The 26,458-nt window shown below is 34.4% G+C and overlaps 1 protein-coding gene across 4 annotated transcripts in view; it reads right to left on the bottom strand.

Annotated features, from left to right (window-relative positions):
* Positions 1-11,192: 11,192 nt before the first annotated feature.
* Positions 11,193-26,458, bottom strand: part of LOC101897258 (protein unc-119 homolog) — a 200,389-nt gene continuing 185,123 nt past the window's right edge. The window contains exons 3-4 of one of the 4 annotated variants that reach the window (XM_059123060.1): positions 11,559-11,617; positions 11,193-11,496 (exon numbers count right to left, since the gene is read on the bottom strand). In XM_059123060.1, coding sequence (XP_058979043.1) covers positions 11,559-11,617 — 59 coding nt within the window. In that variant the 3' untranslated portion in view covers positions 11,193-11,496. The remainder of the gene's footprint in view (positions 11,497-11,558; positions 11,618-26,458) is intronic. The other 3 variants (XM_059123058.1, XM_059123059.1, XM_059123057.1) reach the window with 3 other exon arrangements.

Below are 26,458 nucleotides of genomic sequence, written 5' to 3'. Positions count from 1 at the left end.
CAGTTTTATACTCGTGTTTTAAAAGAACAAAAAGTATAAGATTATATCGTTAATAATATATGACATCCGATTTTGAAGTGCATAATAAATCTACAACCCGTATCAAAAGACACAATACCCACCCTTCGATAGTACCATTTTAATAAGTTTTGGCAGAAATCTCGTGGAAATTGTTATGTAGGGTCAGTTACCATCCCTTCGGACATATTCTTTTGAAAACCCTATAAGGATCCAAACCTGAAGAAAATAACCCTCAAATTTCGGCACTGGTAAAATATTCGACCAGAATTTATCCGGCAAATAAATTAATTTAGGATTTTTTTGCATATAGCTCGCTTGCTAAAAACCTGGATGCTCTAAGTCTCTAGGAGGGCTGTGCCGTATTAGCCCCACAGCAGCTATCCTACAGAGCTAATTACTGCTAAAATATATTTTTAAAGTGTTCACAAAAGTGTGGCATATATTTATTCCGAACCACAATTGAACGATTGAAATTGCAACGATAGATCCTAAGAAAGCTACTCATAACTGGATAATTGGTATAAAGGGAGAATAAAACCATCAGGATTTCATAATTTAAGGAAGGCCATTTGTGTGCGTTCCTGCAATTAATAAATAAAAATCATATTTGGAACCTTTGCATACCTAAAATTCACATGGAGCAGATTTTTAATGTTACTGTAGTATTAGAATAAGTAGCTACAGAAATTATCACCTGAAATTTTATTTTAAAATTGGTATGGCATATATGCAGCAAAATTATAAATTTCATCCCTACACCGATGCTCCCATATAGTTCTTCGAGGCCTCGACGTTCTTCAAATAATTGGGTAAGTGAAACATCGCTGTTTATGTAGAGTAATGGGGGAAAAGAAACAATAAGAAATAAAACAAACAAATAGAATTAATTTCTTTTCTTGCAATATTTGCTGGTTTATTGAATTGCGTTGATGTGTGTTTTTTCAACAATAAGTATTACCTCTTTTCAATATGGATTGTGGCGACAGTGGCCGTGTTGGGTATTCGTTCAAAGACTAAAGACAAGTGAACGCTGAGGTTCTAGGTGATCGCAGAGGATCTCATGTCTGTCTACTAATACAACTACAACTACTTCCAATGAGAGCATGTGTAACAAGGTGAGGTTACCGACAACAACCAATGCCCAGCGACGATCCGCTCACTACGGTCTCCGCCAGGGGAGTTGTAGAGGAGATGCCTGTGCGCCAATCAGCATCCGTGATTGATCGAGCAAGGGAAGTTGAGGGGCAAAGTATCTAACTTATACATTGCCGCCCACCTTGATATACATGCATGTGTATCAACTAATTAAAGCTCAAAGGAATTATGTTATATATAAATATGTACAATAAGATTTACAAGGACGTAAGTTCAGTTTATTTGTGAGCATTTTATTCAAATCATTTTAATTCATATAATTAGATATCTATACCGCGGCAATTACAAATTGACGGGCCTGAAATTACCCAACCAAACGAGGTATATTTCGCAAACAACAGACTTAATTATGTAACACGACTAAATAGACGACTGGTCGCCGAATAATACCCTGTGCATTCGGACGCATGCAACGCGAACCTTACCATAATTATCGGGATGTATCTCGACTAAAGTTCAAACTAAACTATTACTCTTCTTTCCACCTAATGCAAACCTGTACAAAACTATGCCTTCAGTTTTCTATATCGATTGGCTAAATTCAATAGCGATTCTTCAACAATAGGTTCTGGCCGAGCAAAAAGGGAGGCGCCTACAAGGAAGTTTGCGTTGAAGCGGATTTTCATTCCTAAAAAATGGACTCAGAACATTCTGAGGCGAATCACCAATTTTCAGGCTGTGAGGGAATTCAGAACGTATGGGAAGTGGGACAACGTAACGACGCTTCGAGTTTCTTGTAGTTGTGGACCGGAAATTGTCCTCGCACAACTTGTCTGATGACGAAAGTAATTTGCTTTTGGGAACCTCCTCAAATTCCCCAAAACGCAGAATGGTTTTATTGAGGCTGTCTTCCTCACTGAAGCTCAAAGTGGTCGTAAAGACCTGCAATGGTGAGGAGGGAATTGGACCCGAGAGGATCCAACCAAAGACGGTATTTTGCGCCAATAGGAATTTCCTCCGTGAACAATATTTACAATGGCGGTACCGAGAAGGACTCGCGAGTTATGTGATGTGTGAAACACTTGACGGTTTACTAAAGTCGGATTGGCACCAGTGGATGTAGAGGCAACATTATCTAGAAGAGAATTGGAAGCAGTTCTTGGGACTCGGGCTGTGGGCGTCACATTTGAGGAGGGACTATTTGTAGGTGTCGAACGATTAGGTTTATGCATAAGCGTATGATGTTTTTCATGGCATACATAGCAACTATGTGCACTGGGACAGTTACTAACCGAATGACCTCTTGACAAACAATTGAAACACAAGCCAAACTTTTTTACAACAGTAATTTTTTGATCGAAAGACATCTTTTTGAAACGATGACAAGAGTAGAGCGCATGATTTTGATTAGGGCATAGAACGCAACGATGTTTTGGATAAGATTTTACTGTAGCAGGGGAAGATTTCGCCACATGTACCTTAACGTTGCGTTGGTTTGGGGATTTTGGTGAATCTATACCTTTTATGTCCCGCAAACAGGCAAGCGTCTGAATTCTCTCCGTGAGGAACGAATTGAGCTGAGCCCATGACGATAAGGAAGACTTATCTTTGAGACTCTGTTCCCAGAGTGTCACCGTAAGTTTTGGCAGACGCTGAATACAAATAAAAACTAAAATAGGATCCCAATGATCCGTGACAATGTCATAGACTGACATAGCAGATAAACAACCGTTTATGCCTCTCTGTAAAGTTTTAATACCTGAACTCGTTTCATTAGCTAACGATGGATCGAACAAAAGCTTTAAATGACTATTGACTAGAATTCTTTTGTTGTCATAAGCATCCTTAAGAGCCTTCCAAGCCAGAACAAAACTTTTATGAGTGAGCGGAAACTTCGACACAATTTCCCTAGCCTCACCTTGAGTTTTCTTAATCAAATGACACAACCTCTCAATATCAGTTAATCGGGAATTATTTATGAACATTGCAGAAAATAAATCCCGGAATGTGGGCCACGACAAAAAATCTCCGTGGAAATCATCTATATCGCACGGCGGTAAATTAAGGTTATGCATGGTGTCGGAACCACAAGGCGGTAAACTCCAATTCGAAACTGAGATATCAGAAGTACTCTGAATATCTGGATAAGCCATATTGGATAAAGGCGGCAAACTATTATTCAGTACATTGTTTGGATTGGTAGTACCTGACTGTGAAGTATTCGACCTATTGCATGACCGCGCCACAGAAACCTGATTTTGGACATTCTGGGGGGTACTAACACGAATTTCAGATGGTGTGGACGGAGGTGTTTTCGCAGACCTTAGTTTCTGCAACATTTCAGATATTTCCGACAAGCATTCAACGTAGTTTTCTCTAGTGGACTGGTATTTTTCATCAGCAGAAGCAATTCCGTCCGAGGTAGTACCCTCAACGGTTATCAAATAATCAAGATACTTTTCATAGGTATCCTTGACTTTGTACCACAAGTCCTGAAGTTCGGTGTTTCGAATTTCTAAATTGAAAACCGTGTGAGTTTCTGCCTTAATCAATTTAAAAGCAGCGGCAAATTTAACAACATTATCGGAAGCCCGAATAAATTGAGTTAGTGGAGTGACCGACATGGTTTCAGAATTCGATTTCGACAAATACTATGAAAATATTCAAAGAAAGTGAAAGAAATGACGCAAAGTCTTATTAAAAGCACCCAAATAAATGTATAAGAGAAGAAAATTTCAAAATTTGAAAAATCCCAAAGAAAAACTAATTTAGCGGAGAAAAGATTTAAAAACTTCCCAAAATTTACCAAAGAAATAGCAAAATATATCAGGAAATGCAAATAAAAGAGTATATAAATATCCAAATAATAATCAAAATATATTTAAATAGGCAATATTTATCGAAAATAAGGAAAAAATCGAAAATTTTGAAAAAACACGAAAAACTTATCAATTATCGGTGTGGCCTGAGTGTAGGGTGCACGTATTTCAGACTGAAAAATATTGAAATGTAAAAAAGTCCAAAAAACACTTTTTTATCAACTATTATCAAAAACAAAATAAAAATTATTTTTCAAAATTTTATTTTTTTATAATTCACAATTTTTTCCTCTTGAAGAATAAAGACAAGCAGTGTTTGATGGTCGAACGGTGACGGGGGTGGGTTAACTACCACACTACAAGCTGACCAACGACAATGATCGCAACGGATATCGCACAAAAGAAAATAAGACACAAGCAGCGTCAGCAGAATGCTCAGTGTGTGTGGGTAAGCAACTGCCTCGTTACGAATTAACCAACGACGACGAACCAACAGTGAGAGTTGGAGAAATAAATAAGTTGTTGTTATAGTTGTTGGTTAGTAGACTGACGCTAGAAAAAGGCGCTTGGAAGGGTATTATTGTTATTGCAATATTACAAACAGACCAACGAAAATGACCAAACAGTGTGTGTTGGGGCGAGGTACGGGGGGATTTAGCAAGTGTTGGTATGTTTGGATGTAAATTAGAAAAAGCGGCACTTGCAATGTGGTGATTTTATTCTCGTTGAGAGTAATACCGAATTGGTGAGATGTAAAAGAGATCACTCGACAATGCAGAAATGTGTGGAGAATATTGCAATAACCGAATACAAAATTATGCACACTACAGCGGCAGGTTATTTTATCAACAGAAATATATTTCTTTTTGATAAATTCGAATTATTAAACACAAATTAACCGGGAAATTCGATTATTTCGCAATAAAATGCGAATAAGTCTCGATTTGAAGGAATCTTTAATAGATTTTTCAGCAAAATAAAATTGTTGTGGACTGTAAATTTAAAGATACCGCAAATTAGGGTAAAACAAAGGCGACCAGTACCGCGAAGCAAACAAAAACTAACACTTTTCACTTTTTTTTTTAAATAAATAGCACTCTAAGCTCACAATAACAAATTTCACTGAACTTACGTACCTTTTTTGATGTTGATGATGATGAATAGGATGATGTTGATGCGGTGGTGCGATTAATGAGGGGGGATGTGTGTTTTGCAGATGATTCCTTTGTAAAAGAGATGACAAAAACAGCAATTAATAGTCAGGCAAATTTCTCAACTTGGCAAATCCGGCTCGATGCGACCAAATGTTTATGTAGAGTAATGGGGGAAAAGAAACAATAAGAAATAAAACAAACAAATAGAATTAATTTCGTTTCTTGCAATATTTGCTGGTTTATTGAATTGCTTTGATGTGTGTTTTTTCAACAATAAGTATTACCTCTTTTCAATATGGATTGTGGCGACAGTGGCCGTGTTGGGTATTCGTTCAAAGACTAAAGACAAGTGAACGCTGAGGTTCTAGGTGATCGCAGAGGATCTCATGTCTGTCTACTAATACAACTACAACTACTTCCAATGAGAGCATGTGTAACAAGGTGAGGTTACCGACAACAACCAATGCCCAGCGACGATCCGCTCACTACGGTCTCCGCCAGGGGAGTTGTAGAGGAGATGCCTGTGCGCCAATCAGCATCCGTGATTGATCGAGCAAGGGAAGTTGAGGGGCAAAGTATCTAACTTATACAATCGCTTTGATATAATAAGGTAAAAACATTTTGCTTACATATGCCATTAAACCAGATACTTTGATTTTTTTATATTAATTGTTTCTACACATGAAGAAATATTAAATTTGTGAATTTTATGTAATTAGATTTTAAATTAAAAAAAAACGAGTATAACTACATATTTTGCGTAAATTTAGGAAAGTGAAGTTAACATGAATACCCCTAATATGTAGTTATATTCCACCCTTAATTAGTTTAAATTCAATGATTCTCAATTTACTTGTTTTGCCATATCGAACTTCATTATTAAATTTAACATGTTGCATTCTAACTTGTTTGAGTTCTATTCAAACCCATACATTAGCTTTTGAGACCATATGTGTATGTAGGTATGTTATCGAACAAATAAAATAGTTATATTGTTTTCATGAATAAGTATAATTCATTATGAATCTCTAATTTTCATTGATTTTACGGCCGGTAGGTAAAAGTAGACGGCATTAATTTAAATGAGGGGACTTTACAATATACAATAAGCCATTAAGTCCAAGAATGGGTTGGGTGAAGAGGCATTCGGTTCCAGTACACCAGGAACCCACTTTCACTTGCAGTTTTAGAATCGATAGATATTTTTTCTGTTTTAATTCAAACTAGTTGGGGTAAATTTAAATGGTTAATAATAATGGTTAATTTGCTATTGCATAAACGATCAATTCATTTTTTTTTTTATTGTTTTGTAGATTTCATCAATTTATTGTTTTTGTGAAGAAAAAAGGGAGTCTATATAAAAAATATTTTGTTTATGTAGAGATTAGGGACTGTGACGTCAAGGGGACACGAACCCCCCAACTGACTGAAGCTAGCTCTTAATGGCTCCCAGTCCTCTTGTGGTCCAGAAAATATTTTTTTTGCTTTAAATTCTAACGCACCCTAGCTCTCAAACATTGGTTAATTTGGGAAACCTCCCAGATAATCATTTTGTTCATTACAATATATCGGTCCACGTTCTGGTATAGTTCCCATATAACGGTACCTCCCGATATTGGGTATATTGATGATTTATGCCACATTTTTTCACGGATTTGTCTGAAAATTGGTATTTGTAGGTCATAGCGAGTCCCTGTGCTTGTGGCAAAACATTGCATGTATAGGTCCACGATTTGATATAGCCCCCATATAACGGTACCTCCCGATATTCGGCATTTTAATGGTTTTTGCCACATTTCTTCTAATGTTTCGTTTACACTAAGGTGGAGGGTATTAAAAGTTTGGCCCGGCCGAACTTAATGTTTTTTTCCTTGTTTTGGATTGTATCCTTTTCGCCCAAGAGACAATTTAGAATTTGTCTGAATCGTTAAAATCAGATCAGCGGTTCTTGAGTTATAAGCGTAGTAACTAACACAACTTCTTTATATATATAGATATAGATTAGAAGTATGCGTGGTCAGTTCCTCAGCCACCAAATAAATCCATAGGGTTGGAGGGAAAGTCAACAGTATCTCGTGCAAAAATTTTCAAACCGATATCTTCATTATCTGGCAAACATAAAGATTTTAGATAAATGAAGATAGTGGGCGTAAAAGTAGGCACGGTCTATATTTTTTTCCTTAAAACCCCAACTCGGGGTATGACGAACGTTTGTACAAAAAATTGTGCAAATCGGTCCAGCCGTTCTCAACTGATTCCATTACCAACGAGCAACAATTGATTTTTATATATATAGACTAGTTGGCCCGGTCCGGTTGTTACATATCTGGAATAGCCTGATCTTATTTTTCATTTATTTTTGAGTGTTAAAAACCTATATGATATAGAACATCTATAATAACCCCATGTGAAAACTCACCTCAATTTTTGGCATTGTAAAGAGCTTAGCAACATTTCCATTCATATGGGCCGTTATTTGGAATTTGTGTTTTCAACGTTTAAAATACCGTGCTGCGTGGTATTTACTTTTGTCCACTTCATAATTCATAATGATTCCAGAATAGTCAAAGATAATTACTTTTTATTTTTGTCCTTTTAATTGTGCTTTGGAGACTCCATAAAGTCCATATTTTTCATCATAGTATATTTCAATGATAATATATTCGGTATTTTACTGATTGATATATTTGTGTGTTTGTTTAAATGTTTTCGCATCTTCCAGCTGAAGCACGATGTAGGACCTGGAGTTGAAAGCTAGATGCCAATTTTAGACATGAAAGATCGCCATTTCATATCGTATTACAGACTCATTTAATGTTTGATTTTATTCATTCAGAATTCAAAACACTAAAAAAATGTTCACTATAATATAGTATGTCAAACTAAAAAAATCACACGAAAAAGATTTTTTCATTCATATTATTATTGGCATATTTTTACGCGATTTCTTTTGCCAAGATACCATTCCAAAATTGAATTGTCAAAATCCGTCAAGTCGGTCTTGAGTTATAAGCGTAGTAATTAACATAACTTTCTTTAGGTCCTTTGGCCAATGGATAGTACTCTTCATAAGCTTACCATTGATGTGTATATTGGATTGGAAGAATTGTCCTGGAAGGTATATTGGACAATGGAACTTTCCTGTTCAGAGGATTTCTGCAGAAATGGTCAAATACCTCGGAATCTGTCGGATTGGCCCACAATTTTTATTATGCCAATGAATAGTACTATTCAAAGCTTTCCATTGATATGCATTTTGTATTGGAAGAATTGTTTTAAAACGTAGTTTATCTAATGCCAATGTCCTGTCACATATTGTGCAACTACAAGTTGGTGAGTACCCGTAGCAAGACAGCTTTTCATAAATTTTATAATTAAAGTAATAGTTATTGTTAATCATAAAAAATAAATTCTTTGATGACTAAACATTATAAAATAGAATTTTTAAAAAAATACTAGCTGGCCCAGTCCGCGTTGCCGGCCCGTACTTTTAGTCTTTAAAGCATAATAAATTACAGATCTGACTTATGTAGGCGGCACAATTTTGATTATAAGTAATGACGCCATTATAATTACTCCAATTTTGATTATAAGTAATGACTTGATTATGAGTAATACCTCCATGACTAAATATAAATTAATATTCATGGCAAAAATTATAATCACGGTCGGTTTTAAATATTTTGAATAGCCTGATCTTATTTTTCAGCTATAGGCTTTAATTTGAGTGTTAAATACCTATATGATAAAGAACATCTATAATATCCCCATGTGAAAATTCAGCTCAATTTTTGATATTGTAAAAAGCATTCAAATGAGCTATAATTTGAAATTTGTATTTCCAACGTTTAAAATCCCGTACTGCGTGGTATTCAGTTTTGTCCACCTCATACTTGAAGGCAGAATGTTGTCAGAATAGCCAAAAAATTACTCTTTTGCTCCGATTACCGTAAGATGGACATTAATTGTTTGTCATTTAAATTTTGCGGTGGAGATCCAATAAAGTTACTTTATAATTTCGTATTTTTTCATGTTTCTGCCACAATTTCCGACTGAATGAGTCCCAGATTGACATTTCGGAGTTTATTTCATATGGACGTACATCCCAAATCTACGTTCCCAACCAATATTCTCTTGGGGGTTACAAATTCAATAGAATACCAAATTTTCTTTTCTGACCACACATTGGTTGGGAAAGTGGACTTGGGGGTATACTAATGTAGGGACTATACTTAAATAAATCCCTATGAGGATAATTATCTGTAAGATGATTTTCTACCCCAGGGTTTTTTACCCCAGGTAGCCTCAAGACTAAGATGCGCGCTTTTCCGAAAAATAAAAATTTATAAGAAGAGGTTTTCTTCCCCCTTAGAAACAAAGATGTTAAATAAGGGCCAAAAAATGAAAAAAGTGACCAAGACCCCGAAAATACCTTAAATCATATGATGGTGATACCAAAACGTGATAATTTTTTGCAAAGATGGTTTCTTCTTAAATTATCAACATAAGCTAAAATTAGTACGAAAAATATGGTTAAAATGTAGAATATACTTGAAATCGGGTTGTTCCGTTATCAGGGGTTATGATCCATATCATGACCTTGCCAAAGCGATTAAAGGTATCTTGAATGTTTAGGTAGAATTTCTATTTTGCGTTCTTTATAGTCGGTATTTGACTGATTGCGTTTGACTGATTCCGTTACCAACAAACAACAATGGATTTTTATATATATAGATAAATTTTCTATGTGTTCTGTTAAGTTTAACATTGCTCTGTTAACAGAGTGGTTTATGTCTCCGCTAGATAAATACAGAATTTATCTTAATGGACCTACTTTCTTTTATATGATGAAAATCATTCTTTATTTTGTTCACAAAAAAACGAATAAAATGATAAGACAAAAATATGATACAAAAAAATATAATTAGCCAAATTTAATAAAAAAAAATTTGTTTTTTATATAAATTTTTCAGAAAAGAAAAAAATGGAAAAAGGAAAAAATCTTCAACTTGTTCGCTGGTTTTTACAACAAATGTTTAAAGGTCCATACGGAGTTTATTAATAAAATGTACTATTATTTTGAAATTCGATTCCATTGAAAAATTCTTTCTTTGTTTTGATTTTCATTTTTTAGCGATTTAGGAAACGTAATTATTCTTTAAATTGTTTCGACATCATCTATTCAGTTTCGCCACCACATAATTCGGTACTACACTTCAATGTAACCCGCCTGCAATTTTAGTTCTCAAATCGGGTCAATTAAATAAAGTTAATCATATTGAAAACAAGTAAAAAAGCAGTAAGTTCGGCCGGGGCGAACTTTGAATACCCTCCACCATTTGGAATGAATTATAAAATTTGCAAAAAGTAAAAATAAACGGCTATACGAAAACGTGGATCTGCACAGACAAACCGTTATATAGGGGCTATACGATGTCGTAGACCTATATAGCCCATCTTCGAATTTGATCTGCCTGCAGACAAACCTGATCTCTCTGTTCAAAATTTTAGCTTCCTATCTTAATTCGTTTTGGTAAATCGTCTTAGAATTTTACGCTGATTAAGAATATATATATTTTGTTGGGTCTAAAATGATTATTTCGATGAGTTGCAATCGGAATGACGAACTCAATATACCCTCCATACTATGTATGGTGGAGTGTATAAAAAAACACTACAAATGTACATTCAAAAATAAAACATACGATTGTACATTTGTTGCGTGCGTACAGCGATTGACAAAGATTTTTTTTATTATCGGCTGGGCGAGGTTTTTACATTTGTAATTACCGCTCCAGCCGATCTCGAAAAAATGAATGAACCAGATACGGTTGGTTGTCAAAGTGCTGCCGATGTTCCCCTTAGTACATGGGACTAAGATCAAATGCAACCATGGGTGATGATAGGGTTCGCTAAGTGCGATCAAAGAGGAACATAATAAACAAGGGAGAACGAGAAAAAAATGGAAAAGTGGGAAAATTGCGTCCAATGGCTGCCGTATAAAAGGGGTAACGGACAGAAAATTCGCCATTGAAGTTTTGGTGAAAATTAAAAAAGTGAACCCATTAAAACATAAAGAAAGTTGGAAGAAAAGTTTCCGTAAATTTTTATTTTATTGTCTGTTTGTTTTGTATGCGTATGTGTGACCAAAATTTTGTAAGTTTCTGTTGTTCTAATAGTGTATGTGTTTTTGGTGTTTCGATATTGTATTTCTTCTTTTTAAGACAACACCCAACGTAAAGACGGCTAGATATCTGACCCCTCCAAGTTTTCTGTGGAGGAGGTCAGCAGAATTTTATATAAAAAAGCGCAGCTGCCCAGAAAAGTCCGTGGTTGAGGCTAAGCTCCGGTACGCCAAAGTGCTGATATCCAAAGAGTGGTCGGTGATGTCGAGTCAGCATCACCATCTGCAAAGCAAAAAGAATACATAAGTATTTAATCACCAGGTAATAATTTGAATTATTTATACCTACCGAGTCCTAACCGGTTGTTGTGGCCAAGGGCAGGCGTATATCTTTCTCCAGCTACCTGAAAAAGAAAATTTGATTTAATAATTGAAGAATTTGTTCTAAAAATAAAAGGAATGACTCCAAAACTTCGCACTGACTAGTTTAGTTTGATGTAGTTATCTGTAGTTTAGGTGTGATTGTACGTAGTGTATAGAATTTAGGTTAAGATTTAAAAATTGTGCAAGTTTCTAACGCCCGGTGATATACTTGAGCGTAGGGTTAAACCTTGCGTACGAAGGGAGAATTCCTGTTTATTGGTATTTTTGGACATATGATAACGTCCCCCTTAACAGAGCTCTATTAGGGAGGGAGTAGATGCTTAAAGTGGCCAGATTGGCAAACATTTTTCATTCTCTTCGTATACTGTAGTAGCCCGAGCAATTGGCTCATATTAAAAAAAAAACAGTAAAGAAAGTCTTACAATCGGGCGGGGCCGACTTTATGATACCCTACACCACTTTGCTAATTTAGTAGAGCTGCGCATAACAATTAAAAGTTTTTATGGGAGAATTCAATCATACACGCTATGATTATAATTGTAATTTAAAGTTCAAAAGACTAAATATGCCGAAGCATTTGTATCTTTTAAATTCGAACTTGTATTACCCATTTGGTGCACAATTAATTTGAAATCGGATAAAAATATATATGGGAGCTATATCCGAATCGGAACCGATTTCGATAAAATTTAGCAAAGGTATTTCTGAGCTGCATTTGATATATTTCCCCAAATATTGTTGTTACAGAGTGCATATTACGGCTGCGGAGGACAAAAATAACAAATCGGATGAACAATATATATGGGAGCTATAGCTATATCTGAACCGATTTCCATAAAATTTGGCATGCTTATTTTTAGGCCTAATTTGGTTGCATTTGCATACTCTTCCATACTATTCGGGCTGATATTACACGTTTGGTGCACAATAAAAGGCAAATCGGACAAAAATATATATGGGAGCTATATCTAAATTTTGACCGAGTATCTCCAATTTCAATAGAGGTCGTCCTTGGGCCAAACAAATGATTTGTGCAAAATTTCATCTGGATAGGGCAATAAATGCGAACTGTACTTTGTTTACAAAAATACATGGACAGACGGACGGACGGACATGCATAAATCGACTCAGAATGTGATTCTATGCAGATCATCAAAAGGAACTATGTGTCTATCTCGTTTCCTTTTGCCTGTTACAAACAAATGCACAAAGACATAATACCCTGACCACCTTGTGGTGTAGGGTATAAAAAGATTCAGGTATTAGGAATTTAAAAGTCAACGTTGTGCAAATATTTGATTATCAATATGTGTAAGTCAACTCTTGGGGGAATATAGGATGTAAATTGTGTGGTAAGTTTTAATGGAATGCGGGGCCCTTAAATATTTAAAAATTATTGGACAAAAGGGTCAAGGTTGGGTGGGCTAAGTGTGGGTGCAACTTCCACCAAGCACCCTTGTCACCGGTGTATGTAGTGTTTGTATTTTTGATTGTTTTGATGTTTGTAATATGTCCCCTTTTTTAATTGTTAGGCCCCTTGGACTGTTGGTGTCAGGGTTGGGACCGACCCTGAGCGAAAGGCCCCCTGAGCAGCTGGATACCCACCACAGTACCGCATAACACATTTCAAAAGTCATTTTGAAATTTGTCTGATTAGATAATCAGTTCAGCGGTTCTTGAGTTATAAGCGTAGTAACTAACACAACATTCTATAATATAAATATATATATATATATATATATATATATATATATATATATATATATATATATAGAAATATATATATAGAAATATAGATTATTCATAGGGTTGGAGAGAAAGTCAGCGGTATCTCGCGCAATAATTTTCAAACCGATATTCTCATTATTTCGGCAAATATAAGGATTTTAGATAAATGGAAATAGTAGGCGTAAAACTCGAAAATGCTTTTGAGCCCTTCAAAATACCTCAAATCGGCCAAATTAGAGCACATTTGGTCGACCAATATTAAGAGATAATATTATATGAAAATAAATATATACCTTTTGTAACGTCAATCATTCTACGAATAATATACCTATACGCCTGTGTTTAAAAGACGCTTACTATAGTTAGTGACCTCTATCGGACATACGGGGTCCCTAACTTTTATAAACCGACTAGCTGAATCCGGTGCGCTTCGCTACCCCCTTTGATTTTATATGCATTCAACATTTCATATACAAATATTTGTTGGATTAAAAAAAAAAATAAAACAAATTGAAAACTCAAAAAAAAAAACGTAATTATTGTAATACTTTAATCCGTAAATAAATAAATAACTCGGTCTACCAAGGCGTGAACATGACAGGAAAAGCTGATCATGAGAAAAGCAGAAACATGCCAAATTTAGTCCGCATACACTAAGTGTTTGTCCTTCGGATTTATTAATTTCATAGCAAAAGCCAAACGTGCGGGAAACTGCAATCTTTTGAAGTTGAGTGGCATTTCTCTTGCTTTTAGAGATTCGAAGTAGCACCATTCTTCCCTATATAATCGTATCAATGTAAAGGTGTTGTGGGTCAATGCTTCTTAATAAAAAACAAGTAAGCAAAGGCTACAGTCGAGCGGGGCCGACCGTTGAATACCCTACAACACTATAATAAACGATACAGTTTATATAGGCGAGATACTCGAAAGAATTCCACAAGATATTGTGACAAATAATAAAAGAAAACCATCAGGTTTCGTTCTCTAATTTTCGAATAATAGCAACTTAAACAAATTTGCTCATTTCCAATTTAGATCTGGAACCAATATTTCCCAAAGACCTATAATCTCTCAGAAGTGGCAAAAGATTAACAGTTATTATTGGTTTTTGACTGAAACGCATCTATATGAGATACAGACATTTGACTATATTCTTCAACGAAATCAGCGTTAACGAAATAGTCAGAAGTGCGTCTTTCCTGTATTTGTGAATTCTCCACAAAGTCACTGGAATGGACATTTTCGTATTTTGTCTACAAAAGTTGGCAAACTATTTCACACATTGAATATTTTTGGATGGCCATCCAAAACTGCTTGGCTTTTGCAATGCCCGTAACCCCCATTCAAATGTGCGTGAAGATCGGGCAATAATTACGACCTGCTAACAATTTTGCAGTTTTTTTTTGGTCTATTTCAACCCCTAAATATATGACGATCATCTCCAAAAAGAGTTGGCTTCTATACTGACCCTCATCTGATCCCCATGCAAAATTTCGTAAGGATCGGGCCATAAATGCGATCTGTATATGATATCCTGATATCCTAACTACTTAGTTTTGTTAGCTGTAGAAATATACCAAATGTTTAATTCAAAATGAAAATATGCCAAAAATATGACAAAATTGAAAAATTATGAGAAAATTTTAAAAAATCAATATTTTCATCTTTAGAGAGATGTTTTTATGCGATTTTTTAGACGTTTTTTCTTTCCTGCCAAGAGGCCATTCTGAATTAATGAGAACTGTCGAAATCAGTTCAGCCGTTCTCGACATATAAGACATCTTTCAAGCATATCTTCTTTGATAGACATATATATCGCACATATTTTGCTATATATCCTTGTCATGGCTTTGTGATTTCGCCGGGATTTAAAATATTCGCGGTTTAATGAAATATGTTGAATTTTTTTCAACACAAAAGATATGGTCTATTTTACCCGCTAAATATTATCCGATGACCACCCAAATTGGTAGGCTTCTTCCCCGCCCTAAACTCTAGCTACATGCGAAATTCCGCGTCGATTGGTCTATAATTGTGACCTGTAGAGCAACTGCAAAATCAGCAAATTTTTCAGTTTTTGGTCCATTTCAACCCCTAAATATTATGCAATCCTCTCCAAAAGAAATAGGGTTCTATTCTGACCTTAACCCCACCTACATTTTAAATTTCGTGAAGATCGGGCCATAATTGCGACCTGTAGAGTGATTACAAATTAACATGGACAGACGGACAGACGGACAGACGGACGGACGGACATACATAGCTAGATCGACTCAGCTCGGCGAGATAGGAAGATCCATATATACTTTCCTATGTGGGAAATCAATATTTCGTGGTGTTACATAATTTTTGGCCCAATCAAACTTATAATACCCTCAACACATAGTGTTGTAGGGTATAAATATACCAATCTGAACTGATTTTAATATAATTTGACAAAATTTACTTTAACCCTAAATTCCGTCACACCTTGCATATTTCATTGAAATCGGGGGTACATACCGTATTTGGTGCATCAAATATGTGAAATCGGCCGAGATATATATTTCTAATTAATATGTCAAATTTATTATTGTAACCAAATTCCAATAGATATGTGCATACAAAATCTAAATTTTTGGGAGGTACCTCTGATTCTGATGCCATAGCTCCAGTTCCAAGTTGAATTTCAAAAATGTTTATAGCCTATGTAACTTTCAGGCGATGTTCTAATATACTTGGAAATTTTCAGCGGTTTTCGAGTCCATAAATTACAAACAAACATACAAACATTTTCCTCCTTTATAGATATAGGTTAAAAAGTAGGCGTTGTCAGTTCCTCAGCCACCCATTACCGTTAGATGGGAATTAATTTTTTTGTTATTGAAATTGTGCGTCGGAGACCAAATAATGTCAATTTTTTTCATCTTAGTTTAATTCAATGACGATTAAACAAACGTTCGGCACCTGTTTCTTTCTAATATTTGTAATTTTTGTCATTCCTGCCACAATTACTGACTGCAAGGTTGGTTTCTTCCCAAATTACCAACATTTGCCGAAATTAGTATGAAATATGGTAAAAAGGTAAAATATACATGAAATACGGGTTGTACCCTTATCCGGGGTTATGACCCATATCATGACCTACAAAAGCGATTGAGTCCCAATGAATTTTGCATTTTGATCAGGTCCACGTTTTGAAATGAGCCCCATAACGCTTGGTCATTTTTGTTTGTTTAAATGTACTCACATCTTCCGGTCAAAAGCTAAATGGCAATTTTAGACATGAAAGATCGCCATTTATCATGGTATTGCACACTATTTCATTTTCGATATTAGTAATCCAGAATTTAAAACAATAAAAAATTTACACTTCTATATAGGTTGTTAAAAATGTCACGCCAAAAAGATTTTGTTCATTCATATTTTTATTGGTATTTTTTGACGCATTTCTAAGTCGATTCAACGATGTCCGTCTGTCTGTACGTCTGTCTGTCTGTTGAAATCACAATACAGCCCACATTATTTGACGTAGCGCGCCAAAATTTAGAAGAACAATTTTTATTGTGTCTAGGATGGTTGGTATTGAAAATGATATATATCGTTCCACGTTCTGGTATAGTCCCCATATAACGGTACCTCCCGATATTGGGTATATTGATGATTTATGCCACATTTTTTCACGGATTTGTCTGAAAATTGGTATTTGTAGGTCATAGCGAGTCCCTGTGCTTGTGGCAAAACATTGCATGTATGGGTCCACGTTTTGGTATAGCCCCATACAAAGGTACCTCCCGATATTCGGTATTTTGATTATTTTTCCCACACTTTTTCACGGATTTGTCTAAAAATTGGTATATGTTTGTCATGATGGGTTCTAGCTCCATTGGCGAAACATTGCATGTATGGGTCCACGATTAGGTATAGCCCCCATACAACGGTACCTCCCGATATTCGGTATTTTGATGGTTTTTACCACATTTTTTCACTGATTTCTCTTAAAAATGGTATTTGTGGGCCAGTTCATGTGGCGAACCATGGGTCCTAGTTCATGTGGCGAGTCATTGTAATTATATTTCCACGTTTTGGTATAGCCCCCATATAACAGTACCTCCCGATATTCGGTAATTTGATGATTTTTTTCACATTTTTTAACGGATTTGTCGGAAAATTGGTATTTGTAGGTCATAATGGGTTCTAGCTCCTTTGGCGAAACATTGCATGTGTATGTCCACGATTTGATATAGCCCCCATATAACGGTACCTCCCGATATTCGGCATTTTAATGGTTTTTGCCACATTTCTTCTAATGTTTCGTTTACCCTAAGGTGGAGGGTATTAAAAGTTTGGCCCGGCCGAACTTTATGTTTTTTTCCTTGTTTTGGATTCTATCCTTTTCGCCCAAGAGACAATTTAGAATTTGTCTGAATCGTTAAAATCAGATCAGCGGTTCTTGAGTTATAAGCGTAGTAACTAACACAACTTCTTTATATATATATAGATATAGATTAGAAGTATGCGTGGTCAGTTCCTCAGCCACCAAATAAATCCATAGGGTTGGAAGGAAAGTCAACAGTATCTCGTGCAAAAATTTTCAAACCGATATCTTCATTATCTGGCAAACATAAAGATTTTAGATAAATGAAGATAGTGGGCGTAAAAGTAGGCATGGTCTATATTTTTTTGCTTAAAACCCCAACTCGGGGTATGACGAACGTTTGTACAAAAAATTGTGCAAATCGGTCCAGCCGTTCTCAACTGATTCCATTACCAACGAAAAACAATTGATTTTTATATATATAGACTAGCTGGCCCGGTCCGCGTTGCCGGCTCTTAATTTTTGTCCTTAATGCTTATTTTAAAACATAATAAATCACAGATCTGACTTATGTACGCGACATAATGTTTATTATACTTATTGACTCTAAATAATTTTTAAATAGAAATAAATTTTCATATTAAGAATAGTCAAAGATAATTACAATTTTACACCCATTACCGTTAGATGGGAATTAATTTTTTTGTTATTGAAATTGTGCGTCGGAGACCAAATAATGTCAATTTTTTCATCTTAGTATTATTCAATGACGATTAAACAAATGTTCGGCCCCTGTTTCTTTCTAATATTTGTAAATTTTGTCATGTTCCTGCCACAATTTCTGACTGAATGAGTTCCAATTTCGGAGTTTATTTCATATAGACGTACATCCCAAATCTGAGTTCTCAACCAAATTTCTCTTGAGGATTACAAATTCAATAGGATACAAAATGTTCTTTGCAGACCATTGGTTAGGAAGGTGGAATTGGATGTACACATAATGTGGGGACTATACTTAAATAAATGCCTACGTGGATAATTATCTGTAAGATGGTTCTCTACCTCAAAATAGCCTAAATACAATTTTTTCAGGTCCACGTTTTGAAATGAGCCCCATAACGCTTGGTCATTTTTGTTTGTTTAAATGTACTCACATCTTCCGGTCAAAAGCTAAATGGCAATTTTAGACATGAAAGATCGCCATTTAACATGGTATTGCACACTATTTCATTTTTGATATTAGTAATTCAGAATTCAAAACAATAACAAATTTACACTTCTATATACATAGGTTGTTAAATTGAAAAAATGTCACGCCAAAAAGATTTTGTTCGTTCATATTTTTATTGGTATTTTTTGACGCATTTTTATACCCTCCACCATAGTAAGGAGGGTATATTAAGTTTGTCATTCCGTTTGTAACACATCGAATTATACATTTTAAACCCCACAAAGTATATAAATTCCTGATCAGCCTAAAATTCTATGTCGATGCAATGTCGCAATGTCCGTCGGTCTGTAGGAATCACTCTAGCTTCCGAACGAAAATTTACTCAAATGTGTATTAAGTCTGCATGTAGGTCCACGTCTTCGAATAGCCCCCATATAACGGTACTTCCCGATATGCGGTATTTTGATGATTTTCGGGACAGTCTATGACAGAAAATTGTCTGGGCAGATACACGTTTTATAACCCCCATGATACCTCATTGTATTCATATTTTGATGATTTTAGCTACATTACAAACAGATTTTTTTTCAAGTTTCGCTATGAATATTTTAATAGCTTATGACAAAAGTTGTCTATGCAGGTTCACATCGTCGTATAGACCCTAATATACGGATTTTATTTTTTTGAAAATCGCCCCATTTGTAACAAATGGTGGATTGTATTCAAAAATCGGCCCGGTCGAATTTACATTTTTCCCAAGATATCATTTCGAAATTGTCAAAACGTTCTTGAGTTATAAGCATATTAACTAATATTCTTTTATATGGTGAAAATAATTCTTTATTTTGTTCACAAAAAGAAGGATTGAATTTAATATGATAAGCTAAAAAGAAAAAATCGTACATTATATAAAATTGCCAGAAAAGAATTAGTAATTGAAAAAAGGAAAAAAAAAACTTGTTCGATGGTAAAATGTTTAAAGGACTTTGCGATGTTAGGCCTTACTATTATTTTTAAATTCGATTCCATTGAAACAAGTTTCTTTTTTTTCCAATTTTAGAATTTTTGCATTAAGATAGGCGTTTTTTTTTTTTTTTGATTTTTAGCGATGTTGAAAAAGTAGTTATTCTTTAACTTTGGTTTGACCGCGTTAAATTATTTTGATATCATCTATTCTGGTTCTCCACCCCATAATTGGTGTCGCTTTATACTCCCCAAAAAACTACATATCATATTAGAATTCATACAGAAAAAAACACTACAAATGTACATTCGAAAATCTTAAGTCGAAATGGAAAAAAAAAAATCATGCAAAATAAAACATTACTATTGTACATTTCAAAAGTCAAAATGAAAATTTTGAAATCTTTCATTTTTACGAGATTTTTTTTTGGATTGTAGATTTTTTTTTGGATTGGATCTTTTCGCCCAAGAGACAATTTCGAATTTGTCTGAATCGTTAAAATCAGATTAGCGGTTCTTGAGTTATAAGCGTAGTAACTAACACAACTTCTTTATATATATAGATATAGATTAGAAGTATGCGTGGTCAGTTCCTCAGCCACCAAATAAATCCATAGGGTTGGAGGGAAAGTCAACAGTATCTCGTGCAAAAATCTTAATTATCTGGCAAATATAAAGATTTTAGATAAATGAAGATAGGGGGCGTAAAAGTAGGCATGGTCTATATTTTTTCCTTAAAAACCCAACTCGGGTATGACGAACGTTTGTACAAAAAATTGTGCAAATCGGTCCAGCCGTTCTCAACTGATTCCATTACCAACGAACAACAATTGATTTTTATATATATAGATTAAAGTTTATTTATGATAGTTAATTAAAGTCACAATTTTGACATTACTATCAATTCTGAGGTCCAAAAACTACAAAAAATTTACTAGATATGGAAATAATCCATCCAACCATACGCAAAGGCCTTAAAATACTTTTCTCTATACTCCGCAAAAGTTACGATAGACTTTTAATTTGATACAGGGGTTACATGAAGAATCATTTGCACAAAATATGTATCAGGTCGATCTATATTGTGATATAGCCCCCCTCAAATGAAAAAGCCCCTTTTCAACTTCCTCAAATGTTGTTAACTTGAGATTTAGAAAGAACAACACATTCTTTCAAATAATTATAAGTATAGGACCATGCTTTGTTATAAACCTTTCAATTGATTTTGTCCTTATTTGGCATCTTAGCTTCTAAGGGGTAGAAGACCTCTTCGGGGAAATTTTTCAATGTCAATGTTTTAGAGTAGTGTCCATATAAAAGTACCTCATGATTTTACCTATTTCAAGGGTTTTTATTTTGATTAAACAGTAGATGTATACTTTTTAATATATGTGCTATATTATTTAGGTTTTTGACTCACAGATTAAAAAATAGGATCAGGTTTTTTTAAACACTACAAATCACCCTGTACGTGAATCTGTATTGACAGTTTTGCGATGTGTATTTATTTCTATTAAGTCGAGTCATCCTTTATACTAAAAATTGTGCTACTTATGTGAGCCAGATCTGTGAATTATTATGCTTTAAAAACTATGCATTAAAGACTAAAACTACGGGCCGGCAACGCGGACTGGGCCAGCTAGTATATATACATTTTTTTAAAAATGCTGTATTTTTGCGAAAGAACACAATATTTCGTAAAGGAAACCTTCATTTTGAAAATCGAATATTAGCAATGAATATTTATGAAGAATTTGTATATATTTTATGAAAAATAATAATAATATAATATTGCTGATTTATTTAAATGTGCTAGAAATGTCTGCTTTTTCTACGAATATTACTTATCTTTCTATCGAAGTCCATATCAGCAGAATGGTAGCAGCTACAGTTTTTTTATTTGGAGTTTTACATAAATCAATAAAACATTGAGTTTATGAAGCACTTAATACTTCGAACCATGCTTGTGCAGCAATTGCTAAAATTTGGGAAGTAAAATTCCAATTAATATCTTATTCCATTCATTAATATTCCAAAAACTTTGAATTTTTATAAAACAATATTATTTTAAATATGCATATATATATATACTAGCTGGCCCGGTCCGGGTTTCCGGCCCATACTTTTAGTCTTTAATGCATATTTTTTAAAGCATAATAAATTATAAGTAATGACTCCATAGTAATTTCTAAATAGAAATAAATATTCATGGCAACAATTATAATAGATATTCAACCACTTCGGTTTTCGGTATTTTGAATAGACTGATCTTATTTTTCAACCATAGGATTGTTAAAAACCTATAAGATATAGAACATATATTATAGCCCCATGTGAAAACTCAGCTCAATTTTTATACCTCCACCAAAAATAGTATGGAGGGTATATTAAGTTCGTCATTCCGTTTGTAACTCATAGAAATAATCATTTTAGACCCAACAAAGTATATATATTCTTGATCAGCGTAAAATTCTAAGACGATTTAGACCTGTCCGTCCGTCTATCCGCCTGTTGTAATCTCGCTACAGTCTAAACGAATTAAGATAGGAAGCTAAGACAGATCTTGCTTTTGTCTGCAGGCAGGTCAAGTTCGAAGATGGGCTATATTGGTCCACGATATCGTATAGCCCCCATATAATGGTATTTTGTTGATGTTAGCCACATTTTTCAATGGGATTGTCTGAAAATCCACACAAGTAGTTCCTTGTGGGTACTTTATACCTCGGCAGAGAATTATCTATATAGGTCCACAATATCGTATAGCGTCCATATAACGGTACCCCCGATATTCGGTATTTTGATGATTTTAGCCACATTTTTCAATGGAATTGTCTGAAATTCCACAAAAGGAGTTCCTTGTAAGCATTTTACCCCCTCAAAAAGAATTGTTTATAAGGGTCCACGATATCGTATATCCCCCATATAACTGTACCCCCGATATTCGGAATTATAATGATGTTAGCCACATTTTTCAATGGAATTGTCTTAAAATCCACACAAGTAGTTCCTTGTGAGTACTTTACCCCCTGAGAGAGAATTGTCTATACAGGACCACGATATCGTATATCCCCCATATAACGGCACCTCCCGACATTCGGTATTTTGATAATTTTTCCCACATTTTTCAACGGAATTGTCTGAAAATCCTTGTGGGTACTTTATGCCTCGGCAGAGAATTATCTATATAGGTCCACGATATCGTATAGCCCTCATATAACGATACCCCTGATATTAGGTATTTTGATGTTTTTAGCCACATTTTTCAACGGAATGGTCACAAGGGGTTCTTTGTGAGCACTTTACCCCCCGACAGAGAATTCTCTATATAGGTTAACGATAACGTATAGCTCCCATATAACGGTACCCCGCGATATTCGGTAATTTAATGATTTTAACCACATTTTCCAATCGTATTGTCCACACACGGAGTTCTTTGTGAGCACTTTACCCCGAAACAGAATTGTCTATATAGGTCCACAATATCGTATATCCCCCATATAACGGCACTCTCCTATATTCGCTATTTTGATGATTTTAGCTACTTTTTCCAATGGAATTATCTGAAAATCCACAAAAGGAGTTCCTTGTGAGTACTTTACACGCAGACATTGATTTGTCTTTATAGGTTCACATATCGTATATCCCCCCATATGTAATGTACACCACCATAATTATTGTGGTAGATTCTATTTCGAAATATGATACTTTGGCATCGTTGAACTGTTGTAGAGTTAGGACTTCGAGAGCCATTAAAGCCTAGCTTCAGGCGTTTGCGGGGTTCGTGTCCTGCTCTATTTATCATTACAAAAATATTGTAGACTCCCTTTTTATTTACTTTACAAAACAATGGACCAAAAAAAAAATAACAATTTACCCCTTAAAAATTAGGTGTGAAATTTATGGTTGTTATTTGAAAAAATATAATACAAACAAATCATCGGACATATAGGATAATGCCTATAATCTGGTAAAAAAAAAAATTAGGACTCTTTGATGTTAGCAGAGTCGTGCCTCTAAACCCACACCATCCTATGTCCTAACGGCATATATTTTTAGGATCCCTAAAAAATTAATCAATCCGAAATTAAGACCCTATACCATTTTGTAAGAAACGTCTGTTGATTATATTTAAGGATTCATTTCAAAATTTATCTGGATTATTCATGATAATATATTAAAATACATATAGAATTCAATTTCTATGTTCAAAATATGTAGAGTTCAATCCATTTTCAAATACAAAGTAATTAAGGTACAAAATTATTTGTTAAACCTTCAAAGGGTTAATATCTTACTATCGCATTCATAGAGAGATTATATGCTTATGGAAAAGAGGGGTAATACACAATAGAGGGGTAATAGGTCAATGATGGGACATAAGAAATGATTAAAAACTTACCAACATACTCTGCTTGTCATGAAGGCCTTCAATCCATGTGTATGTTGTTGTTGCATTCAATATGAACTATTTCTAATATCGACCATACAGTAGGATGCAAAAATGGGTATGAATTATTTAAGGAACTATTTTGCAATATTATCTATACATTTTTTACATTAGATCGTATAGACATCAATATTAACAGCCATTTAAAAGAAAATATTTATTCAATGATTGTATAAGTCATTGAATATGTTTAGATAATATAGCAAAATAATTTGTTATATAAAGTTGTGTACTTAAACGTAATTTTAGTATCCTGGGTGATGGATTCTTGATGTCACGGTTGGATTATAGATCGGGGTTTGTTTGAAATGGACTCGTTTTGGGATCCTGATGTATATTAAGAATGAGTTGCTAGATCCCATGTTGGTATCATATTTTCCATGCTGGGATACTATTTTTGCATATTGAGATGCTATCGATGCTATATTGGGTTTATGATGAAATAGTGAAAAAAGTTATCTCCAGGTAATTATGGAACATTGCAATCGATATGTACTGATTTTGGGTGATATTTAAGCCAGCATTTCCAAATAGCACCATAACCAATATGCGAAATTTGTACTTGAAATTGTGAATTTTTGAGGTGTGGCAAAACAAGGATCCGAAGATTTCACGTGGCTTCGATTCTCCGGTTGATGGTTTAATGTTGTAGGTTATGTTTTGAAGTTGCTGATCAAACCGGTGGACACATGTAAAAAGAATATCTGGAGTTCCTTGTCTACCCGGTGGGTAGACTACGTATTTAGAGTGTTGAGCACATATGCAGATTTTATGTAGGGGGAATTTCTGATTCCTCCGGTATATGGTATATTATTGCTTCCTTTGGGCATATAACAAATGCCTGTATTTGCAACCCTTTGAGAATTGCCTTTTGATTTTTAAGGGTTCGGTATCACTTTTCCGGATTTATGGACGAAGAACTGGGTGTACCGAGACTCCCTACAAAAATGTCTATCAAAATTTGCACTTTTCTTATTTGATTAAACTTACCCTTATTAAATATGATAACTTTTATGTGGTGCAAGATGGTAGAAATTCGATTGGATGTAAAATTTAATTTTAATCACTCGGATGACTTAATTTTTTTTTGAATATCGGGAACTGTTTTCAGATCTTTACTTCTTTAAGTTTTAGTAAAAAAGAAATCTTATTAATTTGGCTGCGGATGATTAGACCTCTGTTTGCCAATGTGAAGTACGAAAAAAAGGAATGTAAAAATTAAGCGAGTTGCCAACATATAGGTGCCACAAGAAACATTATCGAAAAAAACTTCCGGATGTGTTTTTGGGGTTTCACGAAAAACATTAAAAAACCATTGTATTTTTAAAAAATTGCTTAAAAAGAGGACTATTTTGCATAAAATATATAGTTTTCTTTTGATCAAGGCGTACTTGTTATATGCTGATAATATGGTTATGTTTGTACAGTACAAGCTCTGTCCCACACGATATTTATAAAACAATTCTGTTGGAATTTAAAGAGAGCAGTATGTGATTTGGCCTATTTGATTCGGAATCAAAACAAAATAAAAAAGTTCCACAATTCACAGTTTTTTTTTTACAGAAGTAATGATATACAGCATAAAGAGAAAAAGTATAAAATATACATAATATAAGAAACGAAATAGTCGGATATTTGTAGAATATTAGGTCAAGGAATTAAATATTTTTCTGAAGAAGGTCAGTGGCATTAATTGATAAAGTGTTCTAAACATCGGTGGAATTTTGCAAAGAAGCTGAAAAAATATCAAAAGAAAGAAATAAAATGAGCCGGTGTGAAACCAAAAGGAACTAAATCATAAGTTTGAAAGACAAAATTATTTTTATTTGTAGACAGATTACAGTTAATGTTAAGTTTTATGACATCTGTAGCACAATTCTAAATCAATAAAGAGTGATTTATGTGTAAGTGTCCACCACACATATATCGGCACCTTCCTATATTAGATATTTTAAAGATTTTAAAAGAATTTTTAATGGATTTTATTTTTTTGAAAATTTTCTAATTCGTTCCAAATGGTGGATGCTATTCAAAGTTTGGCCTGGCCGAACTTACTGCTATTTTACTTGTTTTCTATAGTAAAGAGCTTAGCACAATTTCCCACAAAAATGAGCTATAATTTGGAATTTGTATTCGCAACGTTTAGAATATCGTGCTGTGTGGTATTTTGTTTTGTCCACGTCATAATTGAGGTCAGAATGATTTCAGAGTGATGAAAGATAATTACCCTTTTACACCCATTAATTAATTTTGTT

Source organism: Musca domestica, unplaced genomic scaffold (genome assembly GCF_030504385.1).
Source record: "Musca domestica strain aabys unplaced genomic scaffold, Musca_domestica.polishedcontigs.V.1.1 22, whole genome shotgun sequence".
Taxonomy (NCBI): Eukaryota; Metazoa; Arthropoda; class Insecta; order Diptera; family Muscidae; genus Musca; species Musca domestica.
This window is presented reverse-complemented; position numbering and strand designations above follow the sequence as displayed.